Here is a 26,630-nt window from a genome sequence, read left to right on the forward strand (position 1 = left end):
AGACATTTTATGAACCAACTTGTGGCAAAGGTGGCATCCTATGCCATCTTAAAATTCACTGAGCTCTTCAATCACCCTTACTGCTTCCATATGAATTAAGATGCTAAGTAAGCAGACAGGTGCTGTTAATCAAATGCCATTGATTAATTAATCATCATCAAGTGTGACCACGTTTATAAAAGCCAAAGTATTAGCAGTTTGCTGGTCTGGAGCATTCAGGTGTTTGTCGCAATGCCAAGAAGGAAAGACATCAGTAATGTTCTTAGAGAAGCAATTGTTGTAATCTGGGAAGCGTTATAGGGCCATTTCCAAACAATTTAAAGTCCATCATTCTACAGTGAGGAAGATTATTCAGAAGTGGAAAACATTCAAGACATTTGCCAATCTTCCCATCTGTGGACGTACCAGCAAATTCACCCCAAGTCAGACTGATCAATGCTCAGAGAAATTGCAAAAAACCCTAGAAATACATCTCAGATTCTACAGGCCTCAGTAAGCTTGTTAAATGTTAAAGTTCATGACAATAAAGCCTCTTTTCTCTCTAAAAAGAAAATGGCAGCATGACCTGGGAACCTTGCAGTCAGTCGACCATAAACTCCTCTATATCCCAAAGTATTGTAGAGTCAAATTTGAGGTCATCTGTCCGACAGCTAAAGCTTGGCCAAAATCGGATCATGCAATAAGACAATGCTCCCAAGCATATCAGCATATGTACAACAGAATGGCTGAAAAGGAAAAGAATCAAGGTGTTGCAATAACCCATACCAGGGCCCTGACATAGCAGCAGATATCCAGTTCAAAACAAAGTGATATCCTGCAGCAGGCATGAGACATAGCTCAACAGAGAAATGAGCAGGATGCTGCAGGCTGGAAGTAGGGAAGCTAAGCAGAGTAACAGCAGAACATAGCAAGCAAGGGACACAGAGCAAGGAACAGGGAGACTGAGTAAGGAATATAGCCAGATAAGACATACATGGTCCAGGAAACAACAAAGGACAGGGAGAACACAGGGGACGGAGTAAGTAGCCGAGATCCTCAGACGCTTATCCTTTAAACAAGGATAGGATATCTTAAACTGGGACATGGGGAGAGGAGAGAGCAACCGAAATCCTCAGATGATTCAGGGAAAAGAGGGCAAAGGCACATAAAAGACACACATAAATACAGGACTAGCCTAGGACTATATGATAACTATTGGAGATTTAGTCACATCTTATGGCCATAGTATGCTTAGCCCACCACTACGCCAAAGTACTCCAATATATCAGTGGGTCCTAACACCAAACCCTGCCTACTGAATCACTAATTAGCTGAAACTATGCAGTAAATCTAAACACAAAACAGAGAAGGACATACCTTTAGATTGCAGACTGAGACAAACATAACAAACGGGTGGGGCACACCTTATAAAGAAAACAGGAGCTAAAGCTAAGAGCAGGACTGGAATCAAAGAATCAGAAGTACAGGACAGAGCATAAGGAAATCCAGGAATGGATTACCGCAAAGGGGGAACTGTAGCGAGACAGGGGAACTGTAGCGAGACAGGGAAAACCAGAGATATGCAGCTCCGCAGCATGGATGGGGCGTGACACCTCTCCCACTATCCTTGCAACTCACACAGTTCCCCTTCTCTCCCCCTTACCTCAAGTAGAGCTCTGTCTTCACTGCAGCTCACAGTGTCCGTGCAAGATGCCACACTACCAGGCGTCCTGGGTGCTCCTGAGTTAATATGATACCTAGTCTAATATTCTGTGATTGAGAGTGTCTGCCATTCATCTAGTTATTTGTGACAAAAAAAATGCATTTAGGAAAATCAACAGACATGTAAATCACACAAATCCAAAACCATTACGTCACGTAAACTGGTACCATGATTTGTGAATATCTTTTCTGTTTATTTTATCAATGCAAAAGTATGGGTTCTCAGATTCAGTACATGGTATTATTTTAGTTTTATAAATACAATTTCATATGTAATATGATAATAACACTTCATTCCAGAGAGGCAGGTGGTGAAACACTGACTGTTGCTTTCACTGATTTCCTGTCTCCAGCTAGATTCTTTTGGAGACGGTTCCTCAACGGTGAGGCGGTGGTACGCCTCAGTAAGTTAGTGTATTGTTTTCACTAGGGAAGGGTCCCTTTGGAAACGTAATCTGAGTTACGCCAGTCCGCCTGCTAGTGTAGGCTTATGGCAGGCAGAAGTAATGTCGGCACTGGTTACAGTGGCTTGTTGCCATATGTTTTATGAATAATTTAAGGTGGTCTTATGACCAAAAGTTTACTGTTTTTACAAGGTGTATTGCTTGACAGAGATAGCGTCAAGCAGTGTTTGACAAGTATTAACATTCAAGTGCAGTTTTGTCACAGCGTACAATAAAACATCTAACGAAGCGCTGTGGCCATACACTTTCCAACTAAATTTCGGTCTCCTGTGTGTTTTATTATTATTATGTGAACTCAATAAGCGGTACACGGTCATGTTTTCTCAGACAAAATTTGTTTTTGATCTTCTGAGTCTTTGTTTTTTCTTAATGTCTCTAAGTCATATGCCCAGACAGTGTCCACTCCTTCTCCAGAGATGTGGTTCGGGATCCACTGTGGAAATGGAAAACGGCAGGCTATTACTCTAGCACTTTTGTGTAATTCCATCTCTAGCTTCTTTTCCAACTGAGGCATCTGTAGAGACATAACAAAGCTGTTTTATTAAAATCTGAAAGATCCTATTCTCCAAATATTTTCTAAGGAAAAAAAACAATTTGCTACTACCATTAATAACACAATAGAATATTCTTGTCGTGTGGTTATAGCACTACATATGAATTTATAGAAAATCAGAGGATTCCATAGTTCTGTTACAAAAGGGAAGGGACAACTGATAGCATGAAACTGACTATAGTTAAAATACACAATAATATTACCAGCCCGGTAAGACATACTGGTACAGACAAAAAAGATGACTGGTCAAAGGATATGCAATTTTAACCTATATATGTCCTACTGATACAGCATCCTAAAACTCTTCTCAAGTCTACGAAGCACATAAGCCTTTCTGCTAGACCCTGTCATATTTAATAAGGCATTCATAGCATTCATAGGAATAGCAAATAACAGATGAACTGACTGCAAATTGACTATTTTATTATTGACTCTAAAAAAAAAGATGTGATATGTTATCTCAGTTAAGGAATCTGGCCAAATATATCTGGTTTTTTATCATTCAATTCCTATTGGAGACCAAGGCACAAATTCACTATAGCCTACTCCTGAAAAAATAACCCTCAGCTCACTTGCACTCACCTAGAATAGAAAAGGGCCTTCCCATAGCATTGTCCAAAATGTCTTGGCATGTCCCATTCAGCATATCAAGACTTTTTGGACAATTCTATGCTTCCAACTTTGTGAGAAGAGTTTGAGGAATGCCCTTTTACATTCCAGCATAGCTGGCCAGCACAAAGCCCTGACCTCAACCCCATCGAACACCTTTGGTATAAACTGTTAAGGAAATTTACAAGCCATGCCTTTTCTTCCAACACCAATGCCTGATCTCACAAATGCTTTACTAAATGAATTGGCAAATATTCCCACAGAAACACTCCAATAAAGGGGGGGGGGGCAATACATTTTAATGTCTATGTATTTTGGAAAGCAATGTCATTACAGTCCTTGTTGGTATATGGTCAGGTGTCCCAAAACTTTTGTCTATATAGTGTGTGTGTGTGTGTGTGTGTGTGTATATATATATATATATACCGTATTTGCTTGATTATAAGACAAAGTAGAAGATATCCCTCTCCACTTAACAACATGGTGCTTTTGACATGTAGTGTGTAAGATAGTTGAGAGGCAACATAATAAATAATTGTTTAATTAAAAGGTATTATGGAAGGGATAACTTTTCTAAAATTCTGACCTTTGAGAAAATTCTGTATTCTTATTCCCACAAGTCTGATTATTTTGGCATTGTATTTTACTTTGTTTAACAGTATTGTATATCTGCTATATAATAGCAATAAAACCACTGAGCTTGGACAGCAAGCGAGAGTTCAAAGACTTTAATTAGAGCATTCAATGAGGCATATGGTACATGGTTTGATGCAGATTTCATGTGCCCCATGAAGCAGAACTCCAAGGAAAACGGCCAAAAAATATTTCAGACACAAATTATATTATTCGATGCACAATGTAATGAAACCAGATACCTAGGTGTTCATTTATAATAGACACTAATAACCACCCTATTACATATTATTGCACCAATTTTAAAGAATACAAAAATTGTCTGTAACATAAGGATGGGAAACAATATTACCGTATTTGCCCGAATATATATATTTTTACCCCACTTTAAATCTTTAAAGTGGGGGGTGCAGCCTATATCCAGGGTCTAGCACAGGAATGCGCAATTCGTATCGCCTAAAACCCGGGACATGCAGTTCCAGGCGCCGGGCAGGCAGCAGGGTTAGGATACAGATCCCCCGCAGCGGTGCAGGGGACCTGTATCCTACTCTCCGATGCGCTCAGACAGCCTCCCCTTCCCACGGCGGAAGAGCCGGCACCTGAAGTTGAATACGCATACTGCGTATATGTCCCCCGGCGGCCCCGCAAGACCCCGGGAAGTCTGCACCGGTAAGTCTAGAGGGGGGGCACATCTTGGGGGCAGAGTGTCAATATATCTCGGGGGGGGTAGCGTGGCAGCATATCTCGGGGGGGCACATCTTGGGGGCAGAGTGGCAGCATATCTCGGGGGGGGTGGATAGAGTGGCAGCATATCTCGGGGGCAGAGTGGCAGCATATCTCGGGGGGATAGTGTGGCAGCATATTTCGGGGACACATCTTGGGGGCAGAGTGGCAGCATATCTCGGGGGTGGATAGAGTGGCAGCATATCTCGGGAGGGCACATCTTGGGGACAGCGTGGCAGCATATCTCGGGGGGGGCAGAGTGGCAGCATATCTGTCCCACTAAGTGTTTTTTTTTTTTTTACTTAGAAAATGTTTTCTTTACAAAAGCACCTAACTTTTAGGGTGCGGCCTATATTCGGGTAAGGTGTATAATCGAGCCAATACGGTATTTCTCCATTGAATACAGTAATACATAAATAAATAATAATTTTACCACTGTGCTGTACAACGCTAAAGAACCACTTATATTGGGTATGTACCATATATCCCTGCAGGGGACACCAGGCTAAATGATACAGAAGATGGCCCTATGAACAGGGCAGGCCCAAGGCAAAATGCCGCCTGGGGCGAATTTTAAAATGCCGCCCCCCCCCTTATCTACCCTTCCTCTCCCTCCGTCCTTGCCAACCCCCCCCCCCATTATCTACCCTTCCTCTCCCTCCCCCCCTTGTACTTACTTTTCAGCAGTCCTGCGGGGAGTCTCCCTGTTCTGTCTCGGTGCCGGCTTGTAATGCTGAGCGCCGGAAATCTTCCGGCACTCAGCATTACAAGCCGGCACCGAGACCGAACAGGAAGACTCGCCGCAGAGGAGAGAGAGAGGAGCGCCGAGTGGGTACTGACAGCTTGGTAAGCGAAAACCACTCGGCACCCCTTTCTCTCTCTTTCGCTTTAAAAAAAAAAAAAAAAAAAAAGGGCTTGGGCTCGGTTGCCCCACTCGGCTCCATTGTCGGGCCGGCCCTGCCTATGAAGCTGACTCATCAATAGCTTTATTTATGACACATACAGAGGTGCCACTGCTCAATCCACCCTGCACAACCTCAAACAAGGAACAAGGCCTGTGGAGTAATATGTAACCAAATTCAGTCAGCCTGCTGTTGAAACTTTGTGGAATGAAGTAGGGCTGCGACAACTTATCGATTTAATCGATAATAATCGATAATGAAAATCGTTGCCAATGAATTTCATTATCGATTATTTGAATCGATTTTTATTGATTTATTGCAAACGCTCTGAAAAATACCCCTCGTTTTATAATCCGTTTGTGACTCACAGCAGTTTCTACTTACCAGTACCTCCCTGCAGTCACTGCCGACTGGCTGTAAGGAGGGACAGGGAGAAAGAAAGTGGCAGGGCCAATCGGCAGTGACTGCAGGGAGGGACAGGGAGAAAGAAAGGGGCGGGGCCAAATTACAGATATGTAATTACTATCTATGTGAGTATAAAATACATTTTTGGGCTGCTGAAAGGTGGGGGTTAATTGAGGGGCAGTTATGGTTAATGGGGTGTTTAGGGTTAATTTAGGGGCAGTTATGATTGATGGGGTCTTTAGGGTTAATTTAGGGGCAGTTGTTATTAAATAAAAAGTTAACTTAAGGTGCAGTTAGAGGTAAAGGGGGGCAAACTGACGGGAATCTAAATCCTGGGGGCAGTGAAGATTAACCCTGTATTTATTTATAAAAGTATTGTGTTTGTGAACAAGTCTGTGAACGGGGGGTATACGGCATACCTGGGGAGGACGGAGTGACATATCTGGGGGTATAAGGCATATAGGGTATATAAGGCATATGGAGGGTGGAGTGGCATGTCTAGGAGGCAGTGTGGCATGTCTGGGGGTATGTGGCATATCTGGGAGGCAGTGTGGCAAGCCTGGGCTCAAATGTTCATAACTGGGGGGCAGGTTGGGAAATAAAAACAAGAAATGCATTTTTATCAAAGTTTTTTTATTCTGCCGTTTGTTTTTAACATCCTACGTTACTTTATTAAATTAATTTTAATAAATGAAAAATTAAAAAATTTTATCCGATTAATCGATTCATCGAAAAAATAATCAGCCAACTAATCAATTATGCAAATAATCGTTAGTTGCAGCCCTAGAATGAAGTTGCCCTCCTTGACTAGTTCCGTTAAGGTCTGTCAAACTCCTTGAAAGATGAATTAGCCTGTGTGGGAGTAACTCCCCACACAGGTGGCATTTGTCGACTTTTGCGTGAACGCCGACTTGAGCGTACCTTCACTTTATATCACACAAATAGCTACGTTGCAGGGGACCGGGATCCTTCTGCCGGGGGCTCCTATGACGGAGCACCGGCGTTTCGTTACCTTTCGGTGCTCAGTCAGAGAAGCCCCGGCGAAAGTCCGGGTAACAGCGGAGGTTGTCTGCACGCATGGTGCAGACATCCACCGGCTGCCCCACTTGACACCAGGGAGTTTGGAGCATGGGGGACAAGTCTAGGGATGCATCGGTATGTCGGGGGGCATATAGGAGGCATATGGCATATTAGGGGGGAAAAGTGGCATATAGGGAGGGGAAAGTGGCATATCAGGGAGGTGAAGTGTCATATATGGGGGTATAAGCCATACCTGGGGGCAGAGTGGCATATAGGGGGTATAAGGCATATCAGGGGGCAGACTGGCATATCACAGGGGGCAGAGTGGCATATCAAGGTTGAATAAGGCATATCTGGGGGCAGAGTGGCATATAGGGTGGTATAAGGCATATCTGGGGGGGACAGTACCAAGCCTTGGGGCAGATGTGTATAACTGGGGGGCATGTTGACAAATAAAAGGCAATAAAAACAAAAAATGTATTTTTCTCAATCATAGTTTTTATTAAATATGAAAAAGTTTACATGTGAATTAATATTTACTAATAAAACTTTTTTCCTATAGGGTAGCCTTATATTCAGGCTTTTTTTTCTAAATTAATATTCAAATTTTGGGGGGTCGTCTTATAATCGAGCAAATACTGTAGTTTCCCATGGCAGAGATTAGTATCTGATGGCCATCTGTGCCAACTGCAGTGACAAACAGGTACCTCTCTAGTAGTGTGCCTTTCGCTTGGCTGGATTGCTACCTGTTGACATACCCCGTACTTCAGTGCATAAGAGATCAAACATAATTATATTACTGATTTTTTGTCTGAGACTAGTTCTACAGTTAAATAAAGGTGCAGGTGCCCAACTTAGATATAACATGAATTGTGTTTTCTAGTTTGCTGAGCAAATAACCAATAATAGATAAGAAATTTATTTTTTCTCTGAATTTTTAATCACATAAAAACAATCAGAGCTTGTTTTAGCACCAGGCATCCTGTGCAGTTACTGGGACACCTGAATCAGTTGGCATCTGAAACAGGTAAAACATATTCCTCTACAAATTGCCATTTTTCATTAAAAATGTATTCAATATTGGTTTAATATTCTGTGATGTTTTTTCTGTTAGTTTTTTTTAAATAGTTAAAAACACATCATTGTATATAACTTACCATCTGTGGCACCCCAAATATGACAACATCCATATATCCAGAAAAGCGGACCTGTGAAAATAATGACAGCTTCTAAGACTATTTGAATTGCACTTTTAATTTTATATGTTAGTTAAATTAAGTTGTGAGGTTTCAACAATTGCATAGTCTCATATAGAAGCTCACATATGGCATCAATAAAGGTCACTAGCTGAAACGGTATAGCTGATAATCGAGGGAGATAATAGAGCTAATCTTTGGTCCAAGCGCACAAAGACAATTACTATTTCTGAATCCCTTCTTTAACTATTGTGACTTTACGATTGTATATTGTGAATGTTGGCTGGGACTATTTATTCCTAAATTTCACGTGAGCCATAAAAAAACATGTCCATTATCTCCTCTGGGGGGGGATGTCAATTATATATAACATTCAGTGAATGTTATATATAATTTCTTTTTCACATTGCACATATTTGTTTGTCAATCTGCACATATATATATATTTTTTTACTAATTTATAGCGCTCCTTCTTTATTCCTTTTTTTCTTGCATCTTTAGTGTAAAGTGGGCTATTTTTACACAAGTAGTAAGCAGCTAGAAATGTATATTAAATTCACATTTCAGTGCGGAGCAGTTTCTTTTGCGCTTTACTGATTTTTGTCAATTGTTTCAATGTAGCTTTCTTTTAACAGTCATGATCTGGAAGCTTTGATTGCTATTTGGGGATTATTCAGATTTTAAATTGAAAAACATATTTTCAACAGCCATTAACACCAATTAAAATTTTGACACAAATCAATGTACATTGTATTTATATACACTATACGGACAAAAGTATTGGGACACACCTCCTAATTATTGAATTCAGGGTTTGGGCTAGGCCCAGTGAAGGAAAATTTTAATGTTTTATTATACCAAGATACATTAGACAATGCTATGCTTCCAATTTTGTGGGAACAGTTTGGGGAAGAAGCTTTTCTATTTCAGCATGATGATGCACAAAGCAAGGTCCATAAAGACGTGGTTGGATAAGTTTGGTGTGGAAGAATTTCATATTAATGTCTATGCATTTAGAATGCAATAAAAGCCCCTTTTGGTGTAATGGCCATGGGGCCCCCAATACTTTTGTCCATATAGCGTATTATACATATATACATTGTGGGTATTTCCTTTTCTTTAACCCCTTAACGACAATCCACGTACATGTACAGGGTGACGATGCAATGTGTTAGTGACAATGCCCGTACATGTACGTGGTCGCGATATTTGCCGGCGATCGCCACGATCACAAGTGAGGCTGTCCAGGCAAACAAAAAAAAAAGTTTTTCAAACCTTGCGATCACCGAGATCGGCGGTTGAAACAGACCGGTGATGTAAATCACCAATCTGTTAAACACGCCCCCGAGCCCGATGCAAATCGGGTGAGGGTCATTCCAGGCTGCCTCTTCATTGAGGCAAGCCTGCAATGCTCCAGAGGGGGCTTCACAACCTCCCGATCCCCGTGATCCACAGTGAATCACGGCGATTGGTGGGTTAAACGACAGACCAGTGACTGAAATCACTGGTCTGTCAACCCCCCCATGCAAATCGGGTGAGGGGCCTTCCAGGCTGCCTCTTCATTGAGGCAAGCCTGCAATGCTCCAGGGGGGGGCTTCACAACCTCCCGATCCCCGTGATTCACAGTGAATCACGGCGATCGGTGGGTTAAACTACAGACCAGTGACTGAAATCACTGGTCTGTCAATCACGCACCCCCCCCCCTCGAACCAGCCTGCCTCTTCATTGAGGCAATTACGTTTTTTAACTATACACTGAGGTTGTGTAGCCTCAGAGGGGGCTACACAACCTCAGTGTATACTAAGAAAATAAAAAAAAGTTAAAAAATTGTCAAAAAATATAAAAAAAATTTTTTTTAATATATATATATGTATATATATATATACATGGTTACATGTCACAATAATTCCCTACTGTCACGAAAAAAGTGCAAATGGATATATGTATATAAGTTTTTTACGCACAAGTAACAACAATTAGCGCTATATCTTCCCAAAAAATTCCCAGACGGAAAGAGTTAAAATATTGGCATTATAAATGCCCATAGGGCGCCTAGTTTAAAAAAATGTATGATTTGATGGGGTAAATCGAATTGGCCGGCTTCAAAGATGTCCCAAGTATGGGACGTCGGCACAGAGTGACCAGATGTCTAAATGGCAAAAAAATACACACCTCACAAAGGTGGCCTTTTACCTCCCAAATAACACAACAAACCATGCATGTGGGGTATCACTGCGCTCAGAAGATGTTACTGAACACATATTGGGGTGTTGTTTGACACGGACATATACCAAGAGCGGTAAATTTATACCTGAGGAACAACGTGTATAAAAAAAAATACAAAAAAAATTTACTACCATAGAGTTTGACAAAGGCTAGTGGTAGAATTAGTGCATGGAAAGGGTTAAAATACCAGCATTTGAAATACCTTGGGGTGTCTAGTTTTCAAAAATATATGGTTTGATGGGGTAAATTTTATTGGCCGACATCAAAGATACCCGAAATGGCACATGGGGGGCAGAATGACCAGCTTTGGGGGAAAAATAGTTTTGAAATAGCAAAACGCTACTGGTACTTATTGCCCCATAACGTACAGAAAAAAGCAAAAAAACATAAAAACATTGGCTATTTCTAAACTCAGGACAAATAGAATCTATTGAGCAGGTTTTTTCATTAGTTTTTGCAGATAAGTAAAAGTTTTTTGATTAAAAAGTGAGAAAAAGTAATTTTTTAACAAAAAATCACCATATTTTATAATTTTTTTAATAGTAAATTACATGATCTGATAAAAATAATGGTATCTAAAGAAAGCCCTGTTTGTCCTGAAAAAAACAATATATAATATGTGTGGGAGCATGAAATGAGAAAGAAGAAAATCACAGCTAAACAGCAACACTGAAAAATGTTAAAAGAGCCATTGTCCCATAATATACTACGAGTAATAACCCCTATTGTCTTTAAGGGATAAAAAAAACCAAAAATAATACGGACTATGCCTTTAATTCTAAATTAATTGGTAGGAAAATAATTATTACAATATTTGTCACATTGAAAATACTAGCAGGCTAAAGAAATATCAATTAGGTTTATAACTTTTTCTATGAAAAAATGGTTTCAAATATACACATTCTTTCCATACCTTCCATAAATCCGTAATATAAAATTTGGCATTATGATGAACACCTTCTCTCCATGCTCGATATCGGGAATACCACACTAACCAAGGATTTAACTCATAACCAACAGCTTTGAAGCCTTCTTTTGCTGCAGCTATTACCTTCAGCAGAGAAACATAACATTTAGCTATATGCATGTTAAAAAAAATAAACCAACATGTCAAATTGTTGGGAAATCAAAAGGAAATGTTAGCAATACACATGGAGCGGTAATATATAAATATACTCTTGAAGCGAAATTCAGTTTGCATGGCCTTATATTATCTATTGCTTTTGTTTGCATTATTCCCTTAAATCTCTGAACCTTTCACAGATATCCCATTGAACATTAAAGCTGTTACTTTAACAAGATCCCTGCATTTTTTTTAACCATTTATTTAAATGCTGCAATGGTTTAAACAACCAGTTATTTTCAATGCCAGTTATTTTCATTTAATTGTTCTAAACTGTCTTGAACCGCCACAGGGAGTGTGCGCAGAAGCCAGAGGGAAAGCTGCAGGAGCGGTGAGAGGTAAGCGGGGATGGGAGAAAGGGAGGTGGGATGTATGTATATGTGCATGTATATATGTATGTAAGAATGGATATGTACTTTGTGTGTATGAGCATGGGTGTGTAATTGTGTGTATGCGTGAGCATGGATGTGTAATTGTGTGTGTGTGAGCATGGATGTGTAATTTTGTTGGTGTGTGTGAGCATGGATGTATACTTTTGTGTGTGTGAGCATGGATGTGCGTGTGTGTGAGCATGGATGTGTACTTTTGTGTGTGTGTATTTTGGTGCGTGAACATGGATGTGTAATGGAGTTAGTGTGTGTGAGCATGCATGTGTAATTGTGTGTGAGCATGGATGTGTAATTGTGTGTGAGCATGGATGTGTAATTGTGTGTGTGTATGTGTGAACATGGATGTGTAATTGTGTGTGTGTATGTGTGAAGATGGATGTGTAATTGTGTGTGTGAGAGCATGGATATGTAATTGTGTTAGTGTGTGTGTGTGTGTGTGTGTGTGTATGAGCATGGATGTGTAATTGTGTGTACATGAATGTGTACTTGTGTGTGTGAGCATGCCACTAAAACACTGGCAACCGTGAACCTTTAGCCATCAAGATGGCCTTGAAGGAGTGGAGACGCTTTTTTTTTTTTAATGATATTCCTTTGTAACATGGAAAGACCCTAACACTTGTCATAGTTGACTTCTTTTCCAAACAAGCCCTACAAAAAAAGGCTGCAGACAAGACTCTCCTTTTCCTGTTTTTACAACCGGAGACTCTGCATACAGCACGGCTCCAAAACTCTGTGACCCAAAAACATCAGTCCCCAAAAGGTTCGAGCCAAAATCAATGAGGTTTCCTACACTCTTGTTATCCAACCTACTGCGCAATCACAAGGCTTGTCACGTATCACTATTGAAACCTAGTGCAAACCCATTTATCTATGCCTTGTTGTGCACCTGATTTGGTGATTGTCCGTGGTACTGACAACTATGAAATTGAAACCATCTTAAACTCTAGGTTTCACAGAGGACGATTACAGTATCTCGTCCATTGGTTGGGTTACAGTCCAGAGGAGCCCTCCTGAGTAAATGCTTCTGATGTTCATGCCCCTCTCCGTCTTCCACCAACGATATCCCTCTAAACCAGCCCCTGGCCGCTGAGTCAGCGCCCATCGAGGCGCATGTACTGTCACTACACTTACTTTCCAAACTGCTGCCGCAGCCAGAGGAGCTCCTTGTGTCACATTTATTGCCAAAAAGCTCTATTTCAGTTTCATCTGACCATAGAACCTGATCCCAATTGAAGTTTCAGTAGTGAAACTAAAGACGGTTGCGTTTGTGTTTGGGTGAGAGTAGAGGCTTTTTTCTTGAAACCCTTTCAAACAACCTCTGGTGATGTAAGTGACATTGGATTGTAGTTTTGGAGACTTTCTGACCCCAAGACACAACTAACTTCTGCAATTCTCCAGCTGTGATCCTTCAAGATTTTTTGGCCACTTGAACCACAGTGCGTTATAGACACATATCCTCTTCAAAGTTGATTCGTAACATTTAAAGTTGGCTAGAACTTCTTAATTATTGCACTGATAGTGGAAATGGGCATTTTCAATGCTTTTTGTTTTTTTCTTATAGCCACTTCCCATTCAGTGAAGCTCAACAACCTTTTGCTGCACATTACAGCTATATTCCTTGGTCTTACCCATTGTGATGAATGACTAAGGGAATTTGGTGTTACCTAATATCTAACATTCATAGTTGAAGAATTTCCTGTTCCTAGTCACCAAGGTGTACTACAAAATGTAAAATATCAATGGAAATATACTTCAAATATATCTTTCTCATGAATTCATAGGGGAGCCCATAATTGCGCCACACAGACATTTAACATTTTTTCTTTTCTTTTTTTATAAACCTGTATTGTGTTTTGCAAACTGTTTGATATCCCTGAGAGCAGAGTATTTTTGAAGAAAAGTTCAAAAGGTTAAACAATCAAGACAATTTTTCACAACCTTTTTTCTTCATATTTACAAAGGGTGCCAATATTAGTGGAGGGCACCCTATGTGAATATTCTTTGTTTACGGAGGGGTACTTTGACAAGGAAAGCTGCTGATTGTTCGTGACTGATCAACAACATTCTCCCTACAGTCTAAGACTAATGTTAACGCAGAGCATTATAACGGGCAACACTAAAAAAATAATATATTAATTGTTAAAACTTACAATACGTCCATCGCCACTCCCAATATCGACAACAGGTCCTCTTCTAGACCGAAGCATTTTCAGTACATTTTCAATCTGAGTGGTAGTTGCTGGTACATATGGAAGGCAAATTTTTCTTAATGCTGGTGCTACAAAGGGAGTGGTCACTGCGTACAGTGCCACTAATGTCCCTCCAACAACACCAGTGATAACCAATCCCCATTTCTTTTTGTTTGCTTGTTCTGTATTAGATGTTAAATGGCGTTCCTCTTGCATGAAGGTAGCATCGTAAGCGGGTTTTGACATGGCAGGAATGCCTGTAAAGTAAATTATTAAAGTAAGCAGTTATAGTTCTAAAGTATGCAAATGTAATGTTTGTAACATAAAGGAAGAGTAGAGCAATTCAAGATACATTTATAAAACACAGAATATACCAGTTTTAACTCTATGACTTCAACTACTATGGTCCCCAGATAAAGTTCTGGTGGACAGGCATCATTTAGCAGAACACTTTAGGGACATTAAGTGACTAAAGTGATTTAAAACATGAACACAATGACATGGAAGTTATTTTTTCAAAAACACAACTGAAACAGCCATTGATTGAAGACCTAAGCCAATTATTCTAAAGCATTTATATGCTCATGATCTTACTTCACTTCAAGTGATTCCATAATTCTGTAAATGTTTTAATCTAAAAATCAACAGACTACGGTATTTAAAGTTTTGGTATAAAAAGTCATCTATTATTCAGTTTACTCCTGCTTAAATAAACAATTGGTTTTATTTCAGCAATTCAGTTCCCAGGCAACACAGTAAAGTAAAACTATTTTCAATTTAAAGTCACTGTTTTATGTTAGCAGATACAACATAAATATATAGGCAGATAAAAGTGATCGAAGAAATGGAACACTTATGCTCAATTAAGCAAACTAAGAAGTTAAAATGTGTCCAGATCCCACTGAAATTAACTGAAACTGAAATACAGCCTTACCATGTATAACTACTTAAAACCATGCACACAAGCTTCATATGTATAGCTGTTTTGCATATATTTATATATATAAGTAGAACGTGTGGGGGGAAAAAAATAATTATACAATTTGATCATTTTACTAATAACAGCATCAGTGCTGATAATCATTAATGCATTAATAATTATCTGGATTTCATTTTCTACCAAGTAAAAAGGTACCAGCAATGCAAGGGTTTTTGTTTACTGTGTTTTCTACTCTGTGCAGCATGTTGTTAAAATGAGGCATAGAGGACGACAGCCGTGGAGGTAAGTGGTGGGGGGGGTCGGCTGGGGCACTACCTTGGGCCAGATATATGCCATCATTTGCATTCTGGGATTTGTGGCAGAACTGTGTCAATCATTCTTGGTGAAAATCACATAAAGGAAAATAAAATGTTTGAACTTGCTACAATGTTTCAAAGTTACATAAGAGAATGAACATTAGCACAATCCTGGTGGTGTGAGTCCCAGAAGAAGATTATTTTGCCTTTCCCTGCCTCAAGCAGGATTGCCCAACACATTGCCAGCAGCTTGTGTCCATGTGGTGTACTCACTTCACAAAATGGGTTTCAATTGCCGAGTAGACGGATGCAAGCCGAAGATCACAATGGCCAACGCCAAGCATCAGCTGGTATGGTGTAACCTACACCACCACTGGTAGAGCATTGAAAACGTGTTCTCTGGAGTAATGAATCACGCTTTACTATCTAGATGCCTGATGGGCACATCTGGGTTGGCAGATGCCAGGAGAACGCTATCTACTGGAAAAACAAATGATTAATGTAAAGTTTGGTGTAACAGGTATAAACGTCTGCTGCCGTTTTTTTAGGGTTTGAGCTAGGCCCCTTTGTTCCATTAAAGCATCCAAATACATTTTATTCCACTGTACGCTTCCAACCTTGTGGCAGCAGTTTGGGAAAGACGGAAGCAAGGCCCATAAAGACATGGTTGATTCGTTTGGTGTGTAGGAATTTGAACGACCTGGACAGAGCCATGACAAAGAACACCTTTGGGGTGAATCGGAAGCTTGATTGCAAGCCAGACCTTCTCATCCAATCCAACATCAATGCCTGACCTCACAACTGATTCTGTCTGAATGAGCACAAATCCCCATAGACTCACTCCAAAATCTTGTGGAAAGCCTTCCATGAAGGGTGGAGGCTGTTATAGCTGCAAGGGAGGAGCAATTCCATATTGATGCCCATAGTTTTGGAATGGAATGTCAAACAAGTTCATATAGGTGTGTATAAATCTATCATTCCTGCAAAGCGTTACGATTGTTTTAAACTAATTTTAAAATAAGGAATCAGCATCTTGGCTTGTAATAAAATGTAACTGATTTACTGGATGATGATATCAACTTTCTACATTTTAAAAACGAACACTTAATTTACAGAAAATCCTGCTTTCAAATGACTTTTTGTTTTACAGCTTAAGAACAAACAAGGACACTGTCAGCGTCACACAGCTGGAAATGAAAGTCGTGAAAACATTTTTTTTGCAAGGATCATTATTACAACTACTTTGTTTTCAATTAGTGAGTTAACACGTCATTGTGATGGGCTATTAATGAGTTAACACTTGAACTCTCTGAGTGTATGTCAAATAAAGATTAATATATTTGGAAAAAATGCACTCTCGCTTGTAAGCTACATATCATTAAGTGTATCGTTCTGCAGCGATGAGATCAACTAACCTTTGTTAAATCTACAGTGAGTGATCAACGCTAAGGAACCGCATTAACTCTCCAAAGGTGACAGGAAACGGACAGCTTTCTTTGTAACAACAGAACTAGCGGGAAGAGGCGGGGCTAAATACAGAGCACATGGGCAGTGAAAGGGACCGATTTAGATCATAGCCGGGGCTCTATATAGAACTGCAGAATAATCTTCTAAGTAGTTTATTCATTATAATGCAGCGGATGTTTACAATCGTTATAAACACATTCATCAAATTCAAATATCAATTTCACACACGAGACGACGTATCACGATCCTTTATAGCTTTGAGCGTATTGGAGCCCTGGAAACCGCATATATTACAAGCGTACTAGAGAGTGATATGCACTTGTATAGGATTGGATATCCGATGAGGGTCTAGTAACCGTCACCTTCGGTAACTCAGTTTAGCCGTTACATACACACGTCGGAACGATGTGTGGATAGAGACATTCCGTACTTTAAAGCATACTTGGGTTAAACCTAACAAGCGCCATCAATTATAAATGCAGTGGCTGTAGGGCGGGACACCGTTGTCAAGCCTCCTCTGACGTTCAAGTTCAGGCTGTCAGAGGGACTGTTTAGAATATACCATCTTAGAATAAGAGGGTGAGGGTGTTTTTTACATTAATAGAGTTTCCACATTGTGCGATCCAAAACATTTTAATATGACACAATTTAAAGTGTGCAAGCGATTCATTTCCTTAAGGCATTTCTAACGAGGTGCACCCTGCGTCTATTTGACAATGGTACCTTCCTGCCATAGAGGCTTCCAGAATCAGTTCAAGGCGTGAAAATTCAGTTGGCTGCGCGTGCGTGCAACGGAAGCCGGGTGGGTCTCTGAGCCAGCGTGCTGTACGCGGTCCGTTGGTTCTTTTCAGTCCATCCTTTGTCGCAATCATGTCCGCGATGGGGACCCTCGCCTTCGATGAGTACGGGAGACCGTTTATCATCATCAAGGACCAAGATCGCAAGTCTCGGCTCTCTGGGCTGGACGCTCTTAAGGTAGGGCGAAAAGGGCCAATAAGCCTCGTGTGTCGGGTACCGGGCAAAGTAGGCAATGATACAGCGTCAGGCCTCAGACGGCATTCGCGCTGTGCTTTAGGCCGCAATAAAGTAACTTTTTGAAAGAAAAACAATGGGATGGTACAATAATGTAAAAAAAACCAAAAACTTACAAGACGTGAAATTACCCCCGTACGGGGGAAAAGACATCTGTCATGTCAGGGTTGGGTTTAACCCTTTCAGCTTTTATATGTAACCCTGTTACCTTTTTAACATTTAAACACGTGTTTTGTTTTTTTTACACTAACAGATTTGAACACATGCAGCCTATATTACCTAGTTATTGAATGGATTTTATTTATATATATATATATTATATATGCTGTGAGTTGGCTTTGGGATGGCATTGATCATCTTCTGGCGGTCTGAATCTTCACTTCCATATTTGGCTAAACCTCACTGAAGGAGTAAATCTTTTGGTAACACTCATGTACACTGTGCCTGTATCCTCTGTAAAATATATGTATGTTATATACATTTTAGTAGGGCACCTTACAGACTATATTAATGTATAGATGAGATATGCTACGCATACTAAGCATTGAGCACATGCAAGTATTTGAGCAGGTTGTGAGCGTGCTGGAGAGTTGGGATTCCTGAAAAATAATAATGCTTGTAGTAGTATTTTCTTATATTCTATGAAGAAGGTATGGAAAAAAGAATATACAACTTTCCTGCCACATTAAGAATGCTACATGGCAACCACACTGTAGAGTTAACATTGTAGGCAGCCGTATGATAGTTTTTTTTTTTGTTTTTTTTTTGAAGAGCTGACCTGTAAAAGTCTTTTTTTTGCCAAAATATGTTATCCCCTTTCGGTAGAAAAAAAATAAGCAGTATGTCTCCAAAAGCTTAAAGTGTGTACTTCTCTCCAATTATATTTCAGTCTCATATCATGGCAGCAAAGGCAGTTGGAAACACTCTGAGAACATCATTGGGACCAAACGGTGAGTAAGGTTTTTGAGATACAATCGCCATTTCTTCATCTTCTATTGTATTTTCTATTATCAGAACTGTTTTGTTCTTACTCTTACTCAGGTCTTGATAAGATGATGGTGGATAAAGATGGCCAGGTCACTGTGACCAATGATGGTGCAACAATCCTTAGCATGATGGATGTAGATCACCAGATTGCCAAACTGATGGTAGAGTTATCCAAATCACAGGATGATGAAATTGGTGACGGAACCACAGGGGTTGTAGGTAAGGATAATTTAGGGAATATTTGTTTGCATCATACTTTGACACCACTAAATTATAATTTATAATGCTTTGTGCCCATGTTATCTAGTAATTAGCTATATATTTGGAAACTAAAAGAATACATTTCATTTTAGGGGAATGAGCATGACAATTGGCATATAGATAAGGGTAGAGGCAATTATGATTTTCTCCTATACATTTCCTAGCCAATTGCCCAGCATAATGTATAGGTTAAATGTTACCCCCTATAAAGCAGCACCTTGTAATTTTTCAATGACTCGTGCACCTTAAAGAAATATTTAAGAGTGGTTGCACAAAAGGGAGCTTTACTAAAAAAAAAATCAGACCATGTATTTCCTCCCCATGATTTGTCACATTTGTCTCCTGTTCAGTTGCTGCAAAAAATACATTTTAAACTCTCATAGCAAAAAAGTATCCTTGGGTATAGTATACAGTGATATAGGATCGATTAAAAACCTGCCCTTGTTCTCAATCATGTAATATCTACCTTTACTGGATCAACCACTACACTGAGCTGATTCTTTATGGTAATACAACTGAAGTCTGTTTTTCCATGTACTTCCATTAACCCCTTCATTCCCAGGGGGTTTTGGTACCTCAAGTCACCGAGCAATTTTGCTGTTTTTTGCAGTATGTCTGTTCAGCAATTATTCCGCTTTCCTGTGAATAGTGTATCCATGTAAACTATATATAGTTTACATGGGTACACTAGAGAGAGGGCTTTCTTTTGGTACCATAGTTAGGTTATTTTTATAATTTTCGCTAGTTTCTACTAAATTTCTCATTCTAAATATTCAGCTAATAATCAATTTTTATAAATATATTTTCCCAAACAAAACTAGGTAAAGTGATGGAAAATCCCCTCCAAATTTGTCAATTCAGATGTCCTGATTTCGGAAATACCTCATTTATATAGCCTTAAAGGGATGACGGGGCTATATTCGGGCAAATACGGTATTTCGGGAGTATTTGGGCACTCTGCATGCAGTTATTTGGCCACCAATCAAAGGTGGCCGCAGAAATTATTTCCTACACTTTTTTTCACCAACGCTTTTGTGTTGCTTAGATTTATTTTTTTGCACAGGGTATGTGTTATAGCAGAGAAACCTGTCCACAATTGTTTAGTTGCATCTCCTGATTACATCCCTTACATATAGAACCCTATTTTATTTTATTTTTTACGTGCAGTATGGTCAGCGGTACAGTAGCTAATACAACTGATGTCACAATTACATCACTTAGCTCACTTTTTTTTTTTCTTCAGCTTGTGAGAAACAGGGTTTCTCGCTCTTCTCCCTGCGTTTCCCCGTGCACCAAAACAGAGAGACAAAATGCAATCAGTTGTATATTGTTCCTCTGGTCTCTCGTGGCTTGTACACGATTTGACTAGGCAAAAATGCTTTTCTAAGGAAGATTGGTGCGTGGTTAAGGAATAGTAATGTTTTCTGTTCTTTGAGAACGTCAAACAGGTTCGCATACAGATTATTTGGCCCATCTTGACCCTAGAAGTTTCCAGAGATTTATCCAGCCCTTTTCTCCAATACTTCTTGGTTTCATAACAGTAGCTTTCTGCAATATCTCTTCCCTCAGATGATTTAATAGTGTTATTGAATCAAACCGTTTTTATTGTGCTTGCAGTTCTTGCTGGGGCTCTTCTGGAAGAAGCAGAGAAATTGTTAGACCGTGGAATTCACCCCATCAGGATTGCTGATGGATATGAACAAGCTGCACGTATTGCCATTGAGACCTTGGAACAGATCAGTGACAGTTTTCCCTTTGATCCAAATAATGTGGAACCACTTATTCAAACAGCGATGACTACACTCGGATCGAAAATGTAAGAATTTATGTAGTTGAATTTAGTTGAGATCCTGGCAACTCACTAGTTAGTGTCTCTAGATGAGGTTCTGGTATGTTTAGGTGCCTTGTTTTTGGTGGTTTTTATTTTAAGTCAGAGAAGCAAACTCTTTTTGGCTTGCCACACCTGTCTTCTGGTAAACAAAGCAATGTATCTTATAAAATATTATTGGTTTGCTATTGCTAGGCTGTGTCAGTTATCTGCTTTACCTTCAGTTAGGTTCAGTTCAACGCATCGGCTTTCCGTGTGTGTTGTAGGCATAAGTGACTTGGCATTCCTGCAGAAGATTTTGCATAAGTTAACTACAAGGGGACATGAAGTCCAGAAAGACTTCATTTTATTTAATACAAAAGGAACGTTAAAGGACAACTGCCATTTCATCAGATATTGTATCTAGTTGTAGTTAAAACAACCCAGTTAGCAGCTGGACTTTTGAGGGAAAATTTCATCTGTAGTTAAACTTTTTTTTTTTTTTTTTTTTGTGGTGACATTCTCCTTCTAATTAAATCTACTTTTGTTTCTATTTGTCAGAGTCAACCGTTGCCACAGACAGATGGCAGAAATTGCAGTAAATGCAGTTCTGACTGTTGCAGACATGGAGCGCAAAGATGTGGACTTTGAGCTTATTAAAGTGGAAGGAAAAGCTGGAGGTAAACTTGAGGACACCCAGCTGATCAAAGGTGTAGTAGTGGACAAGGACTTCAGCCACCCTCAAATGCCAAAGGTATAGCTTCCCCATCTTCAAAGCACCATTGAGTTGTATGCAGTTATTACAATTGCTGTAATACGTAGTCCTTCAACATTTTGTCATGAGGACAAACTACATGAAATAAATTGTTAATGTCTTTTCTCCATTACTATCCCCTATAAAGGCTAGTCTATCCATTATATTAAGGTGTTTTTGTTAACTTAAACTTTTTATTTGTAGGAAGTTAAAGATGCTAAAATTGCTATCCTCACTTGTCCATTTGAACCACCTAAGCCCAAGACTAAGCATAAGCTTGATGTAACATCTGTGGAGGACTATAAATCCCTTCAAAAGTATGAAAAAGAAAAGTTCCTTGAGATGGTGAAACAAGTGAGTATGAAATTAGGCTTTATTACTGTAAAAAAACATACATGTTATATGGTGTGAATGAAATTCTTGAATAATGTAATACTTAAAAGGGACAGTTTACTGTTCTTGACAGCCCCACCAAAGAATAACTGACTAACTTGCATGCTTCAAAAACAAAAATCTTAAAATAAGAGGTAAGCTGCAGCTACTCATTTCCTCCTGTGGTCTGCTGATTCCAGCCACTAATTCTGCTGAAATCTGTAAGTGCTTTCAGCATGTGTGTACAGGGATCTGGCTCTAACAACTTTCGACAAGTTAACGCTGGAGCTTACTGACAGTAAGTATATCACATGTAAGATGTTTTCGACCAAAAACAGCTCCTGGGAAGGAAGTGGCTGGGGCAAAAATGGGCTGTTACATGGTGGAATTTTGAAGAATTCCTCATATGCATTTGTCAGAGGCAGGAATGTAAAGGGTCTCTCAGCTATTATATGCTCTCTGTGCATTTTTAGTGCATTGCAATGTTAAAGGGATATGTTTGGCTAAAAAAACCCAAAACTTTTTGTTTTTAGATAAAAGATACTGGAGCAAATCTTGCTATATGCCAATGGGGATTTGACGATGAAGCAAATCATTTATTACTGCAAAATGAGCTACCTGCTGTTCGTTGGGTTGGCGGTCCTGAGATAGAGGTAAGAGTTTCCAAAATTGATGACATGCAAATGAAAGTGATAAATTCATATATGCATGTATTCATTTTTTTTTTTCTCTCCTAGTTGATTGCTATTGCGACTGGAGGCCGCATTGTTCCTAGATTCTCTGAGTTAACACCAGAGAAACTTGGCTATGCTGGTCTTGTCAAAGAACTTTCATTTGGAACGACCAAGGACCGAATGCTTGTCATTGAGCAATGTAAAAACTCTAGGGCTGTGACCATTTTCATCAGAGGGGGAAATAAAATGGTAAATATAAAGTAATGTAGATTAGTTATTTTTATTTATAATCACATTGTTGCCTTTTAATTTTTTGGTTTTGATCTTTTTTATTTTAAGATTGTTGAAGAAGCTAAGCGCTCTCTGCATGATGCTTTGTGTGTCATTCGGAACCTGGTCCGTGACAATCGTGTTGTGTATGGTGGTGGAGCATCTGAAATCTCCTGTGCACTAGCAGTAAGCCAAGCTGCTGATAAGGTATTGGAGTTCATGATTTGTTTTAATGCTAAATTACATATAGACTGGGCAATATTACAGTGTGTCTATTTATGTGTGTGTGTATGTATATATATATGTGTGTGTGTGTGTATATAACACACCGTATTGGCTCGGATATAGGCCACCCCCGTATATAGGCCGCACCCTAAAAGTTTGGTGCTTTTTTTAAAGAAAAAGTTTTCTTCTTTAAAAAAAAAAAGCACCAAAAAAACATGCTGCCACTTCCCCCCCGAGATATGCTGCCACTGTCCTCCTCCAGTGTGCCGGCACCGGAAGTTGTATACGCGTATTGCGTAGATGTCCCCCGCCGGCCCCGCAAGTCTTGGGGGCAGAGGTAAAACGCATCGTGCGGACGGTAACCGGCTGCGGCGATGCGGGTAAACAACCTCTGCAGCCGGTGACCGTCTGCACGATGCACTTAGACAACCTCCTGTGCCGGCACACACCCCCCTCCCCTCCCCCGTGGGAGGCTGTCTGAGCGTATCAGAGAGTAGGATACAGGTCCCCTGCACTGCTGCGGGGGATCTGTATCCTAACCCCGCTGCCTGCCCGGTGCGGGGAAAAAAGTGCGGCCTATATTCGAGCCAATACGGTGTGTGTGTGTGTGTGTGTATATGTATGTATGTATATGTGTATATATATATATATATATATATATATATAATATATAAATTTTGCTTAACAAGTGTTTTATAAACGTGCTTGAATGTTTCCCATGTTTCTCTTAATGGGAAATTAATGAAAACAATAGGTAAATGAAAGTATGTCTCAAGCATTTAAAAAAAAAAAAAAAAACTCCTGAAAGCTTGGTGCAGCTTAAAGCATGCACACAGCCATCATACTTGTCTCTGAAAGTGTAACTATGTCGTTCTTAACACGAACAGTCTAACTTCCCTGTTAATGATTTTGTACTTGCGTTTTTGTTTTAGTGCCCATCTTTAGAGCAGTATGCAATGAGAGCATTTGCTGATGCACTTGAGGTTATTCCGATGTCGCTTGCTGAGAATAGTGGCATGAATCCCATTCTGACAATGACTGAAGTACGTGCAAAGCAAGTGAAAGAAAACAATCCAGCACTTGGCATAGATTGCCTGCACAAGGGCACTAATGGTAAGTTGATACTAAAATATATCTGAATATCTGCACTGTTTGGGCACACTGGAGCTGCAAACTGTAGTTTGTAGTTCTTGTTTACAGTTGCTATCTGCCAGTATGCTATATTAATAGCCATATATCCACTTTGTGATATTTGTGTTCTACGAATCCAGCAATAATTGATTTATGTTTAACAAAGTGTTTCCTAAACAAATGTTCCCTTTATCTTAGATATGAAGCAACAACATGTCATAGAAACACTGATTGGTAAAAAGCAGCAAATTTCACTGGCTACACAAGTAGTTAAAATGATCCTGAAGATTGATGACGTCCGTCAGCCTGGTGAAGTAGAAGAGTAAATGATACCGAACAAAGCTGTTAAGCCAACTCCTATCACGCTGAATACTCCTCTATTTATTGTTTAATACAATTTGTTTCCTATACTGTAACTTGTCTCCCAAGCAGACAATAAATTGATGCTCTGTTTGACAAGGGGCTGTCTTAATTTTTTTCAGTTAATGTTTATTATCATAAACCTAATGAAATATTAAAGCATTGTTCCAAGTAGCTGCAAAATGGACTTTCTCCCCCAGCAGAAGTCTGTTACATGCAAGACTTCCATTAACCCTTTCGGGATGTACTGGTGTGTCCTTAAATCCTTTGCCAAGAAGTCCATTAGGCTGTACCAGTACATCCTGATGTTGTGGCAGCGATGTCCCTGTAGCTACACAGGAGTTCAGGCTGTCTATTGACAGCTTGGATTGTCCCCTATCCGCAGAACATAACATCACTGGCATCCTGCCAATGTAACACGCTAGCTGTAATGGCAGATCCACAGTCATTCAAGGCATGCCCAATCACACAATTGGGCATTCCCTTCTGGTAGGTGTGTACAGGTGAGCCTCGGCAGGGTCTTTCTAGACCATGCTGGGCTCTCACATTGCTCCCCCTCAAGGCTATAGACCCCTGTTTGGTGATCAGAACAGGTGGGTCAGGAGGAGCAGAGGAAGAAAAAAGTGTTCCTTCCAAAAAATGATGTGGGGAAAATAAAATTGATGTCACTGCAGTGAAATTTGAATATAATAAAAACAAAGGGTCCCCTTTTGCCTTTCCACTGGAAGTAAAAAAAAAAAAAAAAAATGTGGAAAGCAAGTATGTTTTAGGAATGTCTAGTTGTGAGATGTTGCTGAACATAAACTGGGTCAGCTGTTGCACTTAGTGGCAGTACAGAGTGGTGTTCTTCCCAGGGACAAGGAGCTGAAATAGGGTTAAACCTTCCCCCTCCAACTACTCTTCCTTACCCTGTAAGAACATACCAGACACCACGCAGTCATTTCCTACAAGTTTACAGACAAGTTTAGGCTGGTGGGAGACACGGATTGTGTCCAAGGGGATCCCTCCTCCGATTGCTCCACAGGTGGTGAGCAGAGCACAGTAGTAACATCCACGTTGGCAGATGTTATGGAACAGAATGTTAGTGGTTTTTTTTTTTTTTGGTTTTTTTTTATGCTGGCAAGGGAGGAGCGTGCACACACCGGTACAACGCATGCCCAGGAGGCGTTGCGTTCCACCGAAGATATGTTCGCGCTACGGAGCATGTGTGGATCAGATCTTCGGGGCGTGAAATTCAAAAGCTATATAAGCTGTGCAGTCCAGTCTGACAGCAGTGAGGCTTGTCGGTACTGGATATCTGTGGCACCAGGCCCCCTGCAGGGATTAAGGAGTTCTAAGGTAGAATTTATTGATTTAAACCTTAACAAAAAATGTCTGCATGGTCATTCAGCACGGGGGCGGGGCGTCCTCTGGCGGCAGGTTTAGAAACCCGCCCTGAGTATGACTCAGTGCTCAGTTATTGTGCCTGTAGAGAGACTGGGAGATCTGATGAAGTTGATTCTGTATCTGTCTGCAATGATCTTTAGGATCCAAGTGTTGCTTGTATTTTGTTTCCATTTCTGTATGAACCATTGCAACACTGTCAGAATTTTCTAGTCTTTGTTTCTTAGGATGTTCCTGAAACTTTCTGTCCTGGCCTTGTCTATGAAAACCTTATAGCACTAGGCTATTCTCCTTTAGGAACAAGTCATGGCCTATGCTCAACAGATCCTAGAGGATTCAGCAGCTGCACATATCAGGGGAAGGGACAACTGTATTGCAGATGACCTCAGCAGATCCCGTTGGTCCCTAGACAGAGGAATCTTCTCTATCCTAGTTCTAAAATTCAGCCTTCTAGAGATCGACCTTATGGTGACCATAAAAAACAGTAAACTTCTGTTTTTTGCCTTTCTGTATAGTCGGGACAACCCTCAGGTGTTGG

At 40.1% G+C, this 26,630-nt stretch overlaps 2 protein-coding genes across 3 annotated transcripts; one reads left to right on the forward strand and one right to left on the reverse strand.

Annotated features, from left to right (window-relative positions):
• Positions 1–2,478: 2,478 nt before the first annotated feature.
• On the reverse strand, positions 2,479–17,708 carry LOC149283172 (ATP synthase subunit C lysine N-methyltransferase-like). Its single transcript, XM_089497901.1, has 6 exons — positions 17,560–17,708; positions 17,295–17,401; positions 14,095–14,390; positions 11,346–11,483; positions 8,168–8,218; positions 2,479–2,679 (listed from the first exon to the last, which is right to left on the reverse strand). The coding sequence occupies exons 1-6, from the start codon at positions 17,706–17,708 to the stop codon at positions 2,479–2,481; spliced, it is 942 nt and encodes a 313-aa protein (XP_089354027.1).
• Positions 17,707–24,675, forward strand: LOC149283173 (T-complex protein 1 subunit epsilon-like). 2 transcript variants are annotated; one of them, XM_089497882.1, is made up of 11 exons: positions 17,707–17,811; positions 18,758–18,818; positions 18,910–19,074; positions 20,734–20,932; positions 21,485–21,677; positions 21,882–22,031; positions 22,583–22,702; positions 22,787–22,972; positions 23,063–23,200; positions 24,151–24,331; positions 24,548–24,675. In XM_089497882.1, the coding sequence occupies exons 1-11, from the start codon at positions 17,707–17,709 to the stop codon at positions 24,673–24,675; spliced, it is 1,626 nt and encodes a 541-aa protein (XP_089354008.1). The 2 variants fall into 2 exon arrangements, with proteins under 2 accessions (XP_089354008.1, XP_089354009.1); XM_089497883.1 differs by lacking the exon at positions 18,910–19,074.
• Positions 24,676–26,630: the final 1,955 nt, after the last annotated feature.

This window comes from Sceloporus occidentalis, unplaced genomic scaffold (assembly GCF_023333645.1).
Source record: "Sceloporus occidentalis isolate IW3139 unplaced genomic scaffold, rSceOcc1.0.p SCAF_110, whole genome shotgun sequence".
Lineage (NCBI taxonomy): Eukaryota > Metazoa > Chordata > Lepidosauria > Squamata > Phrynosomatidae > Sceloporus > Sceloporus occidentalis.